The following is a 12,409-nucleotide window of genomic DNA, read 5'->3' as shown; positions in this document are numbered from 1 at the left end:
CAAGTCACAGGAAACTGCGTATGAAATTTCCTAAGATGTCGTGATGCTTTTCAAGACCCCCCCCTTAATTTCTCTGATGTTTACTTAGGACACAAATACTTTTACATAAACAGTTCATCGGTTGTTTCAATACTAATTTACCATTTTAATAATTTTATTCAATACCAAAAGGGGGGGCAGTGGATCGGTTTTAAGCTAAGCTTTGCCGTTGTTGAGGTCAGTTACTTCAGCATGATACGTTTTTCCTCACATTTCAGCTACCTTATAAAGCTATCAGAAAAAGGACAAGAAGAACAGTGGCATCACCCTTTAAAAAAGAAAAAGATATAATGCTTGCAAACAAGTAGCCAATTGGACAAGAGAAAATGATTTCCCCCATTCACATTGTATTTATTCATTTATTCAACAGTTAGAAAGTAAACCTCGTCCCCAACCACCTCCCACCCCACAGGTACGTGTCCCGATTCCCCAAAAATCTATATCTCGCGTCATGTATTGTAATGATCCGGATATTGAAGACATCCTAAAAAATAAATTAGCCAATCACAAAGCTTGATCGTGTGAGGACATCACTACCGATCGGTTCTTATCTTTGGCTTGACCTCCAACTAGGCGAAAGAGAGTTCCCCACTAGCAGGCGTGCTAGTGATTTTGTCTATTGCTAGCTACTTTGCAAACTCACTAGGTAGGTACGGTGTCTGTGTAGCTGGCATGATTAGCAAACCTACTGGGATTCGATCAGGAAATTGAGTTAGAAAAATGAATCAACATGATAATATAGTCATATAGAAGCCAAAGCCCATCCCTTGTTGACCCCAGCGTATATTGGGAGAAATTCTCTAGCTGCCATGTCGCCTGATCAGCCTAATTGTACACGCAGTTTCAAAAACATCAGACAAAAAAAGGAAAGGAAATTTTTTTCCATAAAATTCACCAAGGCCAAGTCTCAACCCTGTTTGTCACATTGTTTAAAATATATTAAAAATATTTTCATTCGAAAAAAAATCGGCCCCAAAAACAAAAACAAAAGAAGGTACAAAAATAGCACCCACGTTTATTTCGAAGAAAAACGTAGTTCATTAGCTCCAATGGCTTTCTTGATTTGTGGTTAAAAACAAATGATCTGGCATCCAGAGGTCTCGCAGCTCCTGTCGTCTGGGAAAGGCTGTAACGTTTTTAAGTTTCAGGTGCGTTCTGCCGACTTGATGCCATTTTCCCGGGCCGGTTTAAACTGGCGCAGACGAGCCATGGCCCTGTCGATGGTCAGTGTGCTCACCAGGCCGAAGTCGTGCATGCTGACCAAATGAAGCAGGAAGTTCCGGCACAGGTCTTTCTCAACGACGACATCGCCGTAGTTCTCCACAAACTGCATGCAGGACTGAGTCATCTGATTATCAGCTATAAATCTGATCATGGGGGGGAAAAGAAAAAGGAGATAATTCGATTTATCAGGCGTTTTTCAAGCAAGGCCTCGTCACCTTCACTTGACTTGAAACACGGCCAGTCGGACTTTTAGAAAAAGCCACATCATCTTAATCATCATCATCAAGGCAGCAGTTAATTTGATTTGCAGCACAGCCAGCTGCTTGAGTTGATTGGGAACACAGGCAGTCAGGCATTAGGAAATGGTGTTACCTAATGCTCCGTCTAAAACACATTACAAAATTGGATTTCTAAAAGCTTTTAATGACATCAGATGCCTGCATTCCTCTCAGAAAGTTGGAGGTGTGGGACCCAAATTGGATTACCATCAGCAAGATGCCTTACAGAACATTGTGAAGCATTCCCAAATGTAGGTCGAATTGTGGGTTTCGAAGTGCTGCTTGAGGTTCGTTTTATTTTTACTGAACTTTGACACGATCACAGGCTGAAGTACACCACCAGAAATAAGGATACATACCCATGCTTCATTACATGAAGGTTCCACAGTTTCATCACCTCCTTCTCTCCTTCGTTGACGTCAGTAAACTCGTCGATTTGCTACAATGAGACAACAACAATGGATTTGAAGGTTAGGGTTCCAAACGGTTCCTCTGCTCCTCCTTTACGTCACACGAAGGAAAACCCTCTTCACAGACCATCGTAAAAAAAAAAAAATTATAATAAAAAAAAGCTGCTTAATCTGTTTTCACACTATCAAGCAACAAGTCTGTTGTGAAAAGTGCACGTGCACTCATTACTGATGTGGAAATGTTGGTCAGTCAAGAGAGAAAAAAATAAAAAGATGCAGAGACTAAAGATCATCAGTAGGTCATCATAGTAGTGTATAATTTCCATACAGCTGAGAAAGTAAAAAAAATAAACGCTCTCATTAGGTGTTGCTGCTACCGAAATCGCAGCTCTGAGTTATGTGCTTGATGCTTCTGCTAACAAGAAAAGCTGCGCAAAACATTGTTGTTTCCTCACCATGACCGTTTTCTCCCTCAGCCATTCCGGGTCTTTCTCGTCCTCGCTGTCTACTTCCATCTCGTGGGGACGCAGAGGCATGCAGCTGTCACTGTGGAAGTACAGACGGTTGTGGCCGCTCACTAATGGCCTCCTCTGCTCCAGCGGGACCTCGTCACACTCCAGAAACTCGGAGAGACTCGGCTTGGTGCGTCTGGGCCTGTAAACACACCACCACGATCAACAACACGCTAGAGGTGTATATGCTTCACAGCAAGACGAGGGGAACGGAAAGGACAGTAAAACTTGGGGGAACAGGGTTCTACAGGTCCAGGACTGGTTTCCTTCTAAATATGAGGCCTATTTGAAGAGAGATTTAAAACCTCTCAGTAACCAGTGTGTGAGAGCATGAAAAAAGCAGTTCGGAATCTTAATCAAACACAAACAGAAAAACTGACCTGCAGACAAGGGTGTGTGTGACGCAGGTGCGTTTAACAGGACCGTTGCGACTGAAGGCGAAGCCAGGCTGGCAGTGCAGGTCGTGAGGATTTCCGACATAGGATCCATCGTAACACTCGTTCACAGACACGTCTATCCTCGCTCCTTTAGGGTGAGGCTGCTCAACACAGAACACAGAACATTTCTATTTTCAAAACTAATACATTTTTTAAATAGCATTTCAGGATTGTGATCGATTCACAGGATTCTCCATTTAATTGGAGCCCGGCTGAATTCTATGCTTAGAGCCATGCGATATATATAAATCACACATTTGTTAAAAGGGAGCCATGCTAATCTTCTCTGTATTGTTCCAGTTTCACCTCCTGCCGTAGCTTTAGTCCACACACACTGGCACGAAAGATAAGAGCTTTTTTTTTCTCCTCACCACATAGTTGAAGATGAAGCGGCTGTGAGAGAGCTTGAGGTGTTTGAGGAGGCTGTAAAGTTTGCGGCAGTTGAGCGTACACCAGGGACAGTGCAGGTCGTCTCGAGCCTCCGTCTGCTGCCGTGTGTTATTGTTATACAAAAACTACAGAAAGGAACGAAAAAAAAATATGACCAAAAAACACAGCTTTTAGCAAATAGCATCACTTCCTCTATTAGTCATTAAATTTCCTCTACTTCTTATTTTTTGTAAATGGGATACTATTAACCTGTTATTAGCATGTCATACAAGTGATTTAATGCAAGTCTGCTGAAGTGGCTTAGCTGCAGACTCCATCAGTGGGCAGTTGATAACCTCGACAATGAAGGAACTATAATGAGTGAGTGAGGATGGGTTGCCTTTTCAGTCCGATTCCTCTTAAGGCTTCTTCCTCATAATATCTCAGGAGCTTTTTCCCCTAACCATCATCACCTCACTCAGTAGGGACAAACAAATAGGGGTAAATTAACGATGCTCAAATGTTTATTTGCAATCTATTTATTTCTGTAAAGCCGCTTTGGGGAATGTCGATTGATAAAAGCACTATACAAATAACACTGGAGTGAATTTTGCTGCATCGGCTCATTAAGACTCAAAGGCACACTGCGTTTCATACTCGGATTTAAGATTCACAGAGGAAAAAGTGTTACCTGATAATAAACGCGGAGTTTCTGTCGAGGCTCGACGTGCAGCTGCTCTCTCCGCAAGTGTGCATCCGAGGTTACGGGATCTTTAACGGCTGGATAATGAAACACAGCGGAAATATCAGTGCGGCGAATCGACCAGTGACTAGAGTGCAATGCTTGCACTAAAACTAACTGCAGGTAATGTGGAAAATCAGGTTTAATACATAAGTATGACATACAATTTGTTTTTAAATGTCTGCGATTTTTACAATAGGAAAGTTTAATGTCGCCATACCTACTGTTTGGGACGGTTTCGGTGCGCTAGTCTTCAGGTTGTCGCTGCCGCTTGTGTGCGTGTTGCGTGTCGCAAGAGGTCGGGTCAATGGCGGCGTGGTGATGTCACTTTCCTCGCCTGTCCAGCGAAGCGTGAACTGCAGATTCGGGCCGTGAGAGAACGTGTCGAATGGAGGGACCCACTGAAGCATACACATATTCGTGCGCGCGCACACACACAACAGGTTTAAATCCAGGGTCGTGTTTTCTTACAAATAAACAAACAACTATTGCTTGATGCATTGTTTCTCATTGACCCAATCTTTTTCGTCACACCTTTCCATCCACAATGGTTTCCCAAGTGGCTCGTTTTTTGCCGACGGGACACTCCTCCATTTCCTGCATCGACACTTCGTATTCCCCGTCCAGCAGCTGCAGTCGCCTGTACAGAAACACAAATATGATCGCACAAATGAAGCACTGACATGCCATTTCATATGTTCTCACACACACACACACACACACACACACACACACACACACACACACACACACCTGTTCTTATCAAACACAGTCATCTGTGCTACAAAAGTTGTCTCGCCATCATCTCGGTGGGAGGTGTAACGCTTCTTTCTGCCGGGGATCTCGTCAGCAACGTCTGCGCGCACACACACACACACGCACACACTGTGTATGAGTAATACTATGATGTAACTAATGGTCACACGGGGTAGGCGAGCTGCTATATATACACACACACACACACACACAGTTATGACACATCCTGATGCATTCTTAAGCGGTGTGCTTTCGTCCTCAGACCTCCGTTTATCGATACACAACAGAATATAAAGGAATAGCCCACTGTTACAAAGTATTCCATACATTGGACATTAAGGGTTTGTGTAGATGGTGGTATGACGTACTGTTGTCCCGGGTGCTGATCTCCCTCCCTGCAGAACATGTGACCCTGAAGAGTAGAGAGTAAGACTTGACCATGTGGCTGTTGCTGGGCTCAAACTCCTGACTGGGCACCGTGATGGTCGGCCCTGTGCCCGTCTTCCCCCGCGGGTTCAGAGGTACCTGCTTCTTCGCTGTAGGCACCTGTTTGATGGGGCAACTCACGTCCTGAAAACAAGTAAAGGACAGACAGGTAGAGTAAGGACAGAAATGAGTAGAGACCAAATAGAAGATATTAGATTAGATTCAACTTTGTCGTTGTGCAGCTCTGGTGAGTTCCATGTTCAGGATGATTGAGGCAGTGCTACACATCAGTGGTGCACACACAAAATATTAACACAGTTTTAAAATGTTCACTTTGGGTGTACTCACTTTTGTTGCCAGTTATTTAGACAATAATGGCTGCATGTTGAATTATTTTCGGAGGACAGTTAATCGATACTGCTATACAAACTGCACAATGACTAATCTAAAATATAAGTTTCATTTCTATAGTATTGTCCCTTGAGAATATATAATGGTTGCTGAACTGTGAGGGGTGTACTCACTTTTATGAGATTACATACACACACAAAGTATTTATGCATATATACACAAATTATTGGGTCACCTGACCTTTTCTGCTATACAGTATGTGCTTCTTTTCCAAACTGTTACCACAAATCTGGAGGCTCTCAATTGTATAGGACGTCTTTAGATGCGCTCTAAACAAAAAAAACTAAAACCTTTGCATTCACTTGAACTTGGAAACTCAAACCTGTTCCAGCATGGCAATTCCCCTGTGCACAAAGTGAGCTCCTTGTAGATCTGGCTTACATGCTTTAGAGATGAAGGTCTTGAGTGGGCTGCTACAAAGCTTTGATCTCATCCCTACTGAACACCTTTGGGATGAATGTGAACGCTGACTGCATCCCACGTCTCCTAACCTACACCAGTACCTGCCCTTCATAACACCCTTGTGATAAACACAAATATCTATAAGCACACTTGAACATCTAGTAGAACAGCTTCCCAGAAAAGTGGAGGGAATTATAAGAGCAAATTGGGACTAAATTTGGAAGCGAACCTCAAAAATAACATACTTATATACACACTATATTTTTTATAGTGTTCAATTTATTCATTTTAATAAATTGCTTTCGGTGTTTGCCCCGGAAACATAAAACACACACACACACACACACACACACACACACACACACACACACACACACACACACACACACACACACTAAAAACCACACATTTTGATTGCAAGGCCGCTTTAAAAGTGACCTCCTACGGTCTACGGCTCATGGGGTGTGTGGGAGAGAGTGCGGAGGCATTTACCTTTCTCTTCTTATGACACACTTTGATGAGCAACACCTCTAGCAACACGGAGCTTTCCTCGTTCTCGCAGTTCTGCGTCTTGTCTGAAACGTTCGAGTACAAAATTGTTAGCCAGGCAAATAAATGAGCGCAGTAGGAAAGACAGAGGGGAAAACCGAGCGGAGTTTACACTAGTTTGGTCGGCATGCAATTACTTTGAGGGACATATAAATCCCCTTTATACAGCAAATATAAAAATCCTGGTAGGATATATTTATCCTATCACTCAGACAGATATACAGTCGGAAAGACATGTAATTAAACACACTATGTCTACAGAGCATGACATCTACTTCATTTGATCAAAGGCGAGACCGCGATGTGAGAATGTAATATCAGTGTAGCAGCTGCTCTTACCGACTTTATGGAAGAAGCCGGTGAAGGTGAGCTGCAGGTGTGATGCCAAACTGTGGAATTCAAAGGACATGCATTAGACTCATAATACTTCATTACGTTTTTGCCATCCTAAAACTTTGACTTTTAGTCAACATGTAAAGTATTAGAATGAGGACTTGTTTGCATATCGTGATACTGCCGTGATTTTGGTATATAGCGCAGCCCTACTGGATTAGCAGAGATCAGCTTACTTGTGCGCCTCCTGCTCTGTTTTCATCCTCTCCACTTGGAGGAGCAGATTGTCCATGCAGAAATCTTTTCTAACAGAGAGACAGACAGAGAGACAGACAGACACAGAGAGAGAGAGAGAGAGAGAGAGAGAGAGAGAGAGAGAGAGAGAGAGAGAGAGAGAGAGAGAGAGAGAGAGAGAGAGAGAGAGAGAGAGAGAGAAGGAAGAAACCAAATGTACTCAAACTTTGTCACAAACACTTAACAGACCAAGTTCAAATATTATTTAAAAACAAACACTTATACAGGTGTGTGTGTGTGTGTGTGTGTGTGTGTGTGTGTGTGTGTGTGTGTGTGTGTGTGTGTGTGTGTGTGTGTGTGTGAGAGAGAGATCTTTTACATAGTGTGTTCTCTAAAAGAAAAGGTATATTTAACATTTATGGAAGGAGTCTCCAGTGTTAGTTTTCCTTGTGCTCTTTGTGCTGGTGGGGGACATTTTACAGTAACAATACCATTCAGTGTAACTCTAAAAGCTTAAAAGCAAAATGTGTCATGTGTTGATAAAAAAGGAAATGCTGTAATGGTTGAAAAAACACTAAGATAGGAGAAATAAAACTTTTCAGGACCTGGCGTTTGGGAAGGAAACCTTATCTCGGCATATGTTCATAATAAAATATGTCTTTATGATCAAAGGTGACACTGAAGAATGTAGAGCAACGTGCAAGGACATTATAAACCAAAATTTATTAGAGCAGGTTTTGATTACTATTATTATGATGATGATGATGGTGTACAGTCATGTTCATCTAGTCAGCTTCTTTCGCGTTGAGAAATCAGAGGAGGTTATTACCATGTGGTCGTGATCATTTCTCAATGACTGCGTCGCCATCGCACAGAACCTTGTATTCGTCGCACGTGTGTAATAAGGAACTCGTCGCAAACTACAGGCTTTTTGACAGTTAGTGGTTTCACCTCTATATGGCAATGAAACTGCTGATGGTACAGGCACTGCTGAAGCGCTGCGGCTTACTATATTACTCCAATTCAAGCCGCATTTACAACAAATTGTCATGCGCAAATATGCTGTTAGATAAATTATATAACACTTTTTATAATCCATAAGCGATTCATTGCTCGTAATTATACATTAATTATATTGCCTAAAAATAATTTTCAAAAAAAGACTCAAAACTCTGAGAGGAATTATTGAGCATAGATGGTCCCTAAGTTACAATGGTTCGACTTACGATTATCCGATCCTATGATGACGATAGCGATATGAGAAAATCGCAAAAATATATGAAGTTTTGCGCGGTGGGCAAACCGGCGCCCGCTGCCACAAACATTTATACTGTACAGCTTATACAATGCGGTACTGTTAATTGCTGTTTTTCTAAATTATATACTGTAATCATACTGATGGCTAGGCTAGGTCACAACTTAAGATATTTTCAAGTTATGATGAAGTTATGAAGAAACGCATCCCTACCATAAATGGGGAACCTGTACTTTCTCATGTTTTGGTAACCAATACAAAAAGGGTATTAATAAATACATAAAAAAAAGGTACCCAATATATCACAACAATAATGTGTATGGTGAGAAACAAAACTGCATAAAATGTGTCTTTGATTCATTTGATTTAAAAAAAAAAAAAAAAAATACATACAAAAAAATTAAATAAAATGTAGACCCAGAAATGTATTATACATGTTCTGTTCATTACAGTGGATAAACATTTGTCAATATTTCGTCAATATTTCTCTATATTTATCCACCCTCACAGAGAGAACATGCTCTGAAACATAACCAGAGTTCAGTTCCATTCTATAATATGCTGCATATAAACCGTGTTTCGCCATGTTTCCTCATTATTATATACTTTAACCTAATATCTGAAAGTTACCTTTTGCCACTGGCTCTGGAGTTGCGGTGGGACATGTACGTGAGGGTCCTGTGCAGAAAAATGGGCTGGAACAAAAAGGGAAAGGTAGAAACATTACAACCCGGTCACATCTCAGACATTTCTATGCTCAGCTTTAATAATTCAGAAGCAGCCCGATTGCATGTGCTTACAGCCATGAGGTTCCTCGTGCGAAGGAATCGGTATATCTGAGTCGGTTCTGCAAACAGTAGAAAAAGACAGCGTCAGATTTCCTACAAACTAGAAAAAAAATAAATGGTGTTTTTTTTAAATAAATGTAATCCTAGTCATAGTAGAGTTGTAGTAATAGTTGTACATATAAACCTTCAGACAGCCTGTTCTGAGGGGGAACATCTAAACAGAACTAACTTTGGTTCTCAACCAACATCTACATTTATATCATCTAAGGGAGTTTTTCCTTGCCACTGTCGCCACGGCTGCTCATCAGGGACAAACGCACACCATTCACCTTCACTGTTGTTTTCTGTAAAGCTGCTTTGAGACAATGTCTGTTGTGAAAAGCGCTATACAAATAAACTTGACTTGACTTGACTTGACATTTAGACAACAGGTTGGCCATGTTAAATAGCTTCAGCTCATGATTTACAAGTTAAAACCAGGCATGTTATTAAACAGTGTCTTGCTTCATGTTTCTCCAACAGCACTTTGCCTATTAATTGCTACGAAACTGAAAATCTAACAACCACAACATCCCAGTTATGTCCAGGAACACGGAATCTTTTATGCAAACTAGAGATGCATGACTTCATATGAAGTGTTAGGGTTGATAACAGAACTAAAATCTGATCCATCTTGCTATCCAGTGCTTGACTAACGTGAAATATATCGATACAGGTAGCACCTGTCTTACGAAATAGAGAGGGAGCGGAAAAATGTCGCGTAAGTTGAGAAGAGTGAGACTTGCGTGTCTCTGTCTCACAAAGCATGCCTGGCAGGCGTTCTTCTTCTTCTCCTTCTTCTCCCTCTGTTTATGCCGTTGTCAAATCTAAATAGCGTGTGCGGATTTGGACAGTTTCCTTGAATATATTTTGATTTATTTTGTTTTTGATTTATTACTTTTTTTTGGGTGGGTGTTCGTATCTCCGAAAAATCGTAAGTCAGGGCTGACTGTGTGTGTGTGTGTGTGTGTGTGTGTGTGTGTGTGTGTGTGTGTGTGTGTGACCTCGATAGTTCGCGACTTTTCATTTGGAACCGGACTAAGAGTAACTCGTGAAATCTCAATCTGATCGTGAGAAGTGGCTCGAAAGTTCGGAGTAACATTTCATAAACATGTTTGAAAAACTATTTTATTATTGTATTATTCATTTAAAACATCTATGACAAGTAATTCACAATTTTAAAGCATGCTCTGATTTGAATGCACTATTCTACAAACAGAACACTATGGAAAAACTGTGGAATTTCTTGTTAACCTGAGTACTGGTAAGGTTTACTTGTAAAACGGTATTGTTCCCATTTGGATTTATTGTTGTACCTCATGGTAATTCAAGCACCAATATGATTTAACTATAGTATACAATTCTGAGCATGTTTCACCTCAGAACTTCAAAACACTACAATGGCCTTACAATCGTACGCTAGACTTAACTATGGAATCGACTACGGTATTTCTTGGTTCTATAATGGCATGGAAATGTATAAAGAACACATTTACTATAGCAATCTTTAAAAAGTATATTTGTTCTTTTACTCAAGTACAGGGTTTTTCTCATTTACCAAAAATGGTGCTTCATTGCAAACATAATAACTTCACTTTAACTATAATATAGAATGGATAGATTAGGTTTCTTGTTCATTCGTAGCAAATATAATATAATGACGTTTAAACCATGGTATAATACGATTAGATTGGGTTTCCTGTTCCTTCATAGCAAGCATAACTACGCTTTAACTATGGTATAGTATGGGTAATTAGATTTCCAGGTCCTTGATGGTAAATATATCTATGCATTTACTATGGTAGAGTACAGTTCAATTAGCTTTTCTGTTCTTCCATGGTCATTATTTCTACCTGTTCATCAGCTAAATCAACGATTTGCCCAAACCCAGACAAAATCCGAGATCACCCCAAGCTGCGATTTAGGATCATCTCAGCTGGGACGCTTCGGATTTGGTTCAGAAGACGACCAACAATGCACGAAGACATATCTGGCATGCCTTCAGGTTTTACTTCCAGGAAAAAGGGGTACTAAACGGTACCTTCTCAGCACTGGAGTGGCCCGAATGGTACCCTTTTGGTGTACATTTCATTAGTGTACCATCTATGCTTTGGAACCTGTTAATGGTTGAGGCAAGTTTTATAGGAACAAAGGAATGTGTGTGTGTGTGTGTGTGTGTGTGTGTGTTGCCCTACTCCTTCCTCTCCTCGGGTCTTTTTGAGTTTATAAGTATAAGACGGAGTTTGGTGAATGATCTATGAGAAATGAAGATCATAAAGAGGGATACCCCGAGCGCACGTGCCGCAGGCGCCCCCCTGATCTGCCTGTTGCTTTTTTTTTTACTAAGTAAAAAGTAGACAATGGTGCCGGTGGTGTATTTTTTTTTTCCATTCTGGTTCAAGACATTTGCAGGAAATGCATGCTTTTTTTCCCCCACCCAGTCCACGCTTCAAAACCAAGTCGCATAGATTTTACTTTATAATTAAATATATTACGCATATTTTTTAATATTTTCAACTCAAGCATGATGAGACCATACCCACCACGCACATGGTACAGAAGTAATGAGATAAAGAGAGAGGGGTTTAAGGGTTAGAAGAGCACAGAAAGGTATTCCAGAGCAGAAGTGTATTGGAAACGAGAGCGCGCGGGTCAGACTCACTTTCGAAGGCCTGTAGGAAGAGCTCGTGGTCGGCTTGGAGCTGCTCCATTTTGGGTCTCTTGGCAGCGTTCATGGACAGGCTGCTGGCGTGGGCTGGGGGCGCGTATGTTTTGGCGGATCTATACGGATCCGAGCCGGGCTTGTGCGGTGCCATGAGCCAACTCCGACCTTCTACTCCGACCTTCCCCTCCGACAGGGACAAACACAAACACCGAGACCGAATCTCCCCGCACAGCTCCACCGAACAAAAGGCAGCGCTCTCAGTGGTAACAGGACTTCCGCCAGCGGATGAAACGGCGCGCGCTCGTCTCCATGGCAGCGATTTAAAAAAAAAAAAAAAAAAAAAAATTAAGAAGAAGAAGGAGGCACCGCGCGCGCACACTGCACAGACCCCGAGTTTTATGTTAATGCAACATTAAATATTAAATTCTTTGATCTCCTCCAATGGGGACTTTTTTTTTCTTTTAACATTTCCGCAAACCTGTTTCCGGAAGCACGAAGTTTAAAACATGTCCGACTTTACTATTATAAAATGATAAAATA

At 41.3% G+C, this 12,409-nt stretch overlaps 1 protein-coding gene across 2 annotated transcripts in view; it reads right to left on the bottom strand.

Moving 5' to 3' along the window:
* Positions 1 to 12,409, bottom strand: part of suz12a (SUZ12 polycomb repressive complex 2 subunit a) — a 17,587-nt gene extending 5,178 nt beyond the window's left edge. For both annotated transcript variants that reach the window (XM_083565849.1, XM_083565850.1), the window contains exons 1-16: positions 11,867 to 12,409; positions 9,178 to 9,224; positions 9,008 to 9,072; positions 7,125 to 7,193; positions 6,895 to 6,944; positions 6,499 to 6,581; positions 5,136 to 5,337; positions 4,765 to 4,867; positions 4,546 to 4,651; positions 4,232 to 4,412; positions 3,961 to 4,049; positions 3,272 to 3,415; positions 2,844 to 3,001; positions 2,407 to 2,605; positions 1,901 to 1,980; positions 166 to 1,406 (exon numbers count right to left, since the gene is read on the bottom strand). In XM_083565849.1, coding sequence (XP_083421975.1) covers positions 1,184 to 1,406; positions 1,901 to 1,980; positions 2,407 to 2,605; positions 2,844 to 3,001; positions 3,272 to 3,415; positions 3,961 to 4,049; positions 4,232 to 4,412; positions 4,546 to 4,651; positions 4,765 to 4,867; positions 5,136 to 5,337; positions 6,499 to 6,581; positions 6,895 to 6,944; positions 7,125 to 7,193; positions 9,008 to 9,072; positions 9,178 to 9,224; positions 11,867 to 12,020 — 1,953 coding nt within the window. In that variant the 5' untranslated portion in view covers positions 12,021 to 12,409 and the 3' untranslated portion in view covers positions 166 to 1,183. The remainder of the gene's footprint in view (positions 1 to 165; positions 1,407 to 1,900; positions 1,981 to 2,406; positions 2,606 to 2,843; positions 3,002 to 3,271; positions 3,416 to 3,960; positions 4,050 to 4,231; positions 4,413 to 4,545; positions 4,652 to 4,764; positions 4,868 to 5,135; positions 5,338 to 6,498; positions 6,582 to 6,894; positions 6,945 to 7,124; positions 7,194 to 9,007; positions 9,073 to 9,177; positions 9,225 to 11,866) is intronic.

Source organism: Silurus aristotelis, assembly GCF_946808225.1.
Source record: "Silurus aristotelis genome assembly, chromosome: 17".
Classification (NCBI taxonomy): domain Eukaryota; kingdom Metazoa; phylum Chordata; class Actinopteri; order Siluriformes; family Siluridae; genus Silurus; species Silurus aristotelis.
This window is presented reverse-complemented; position numbering and strand designations above follow the sequence as displayed.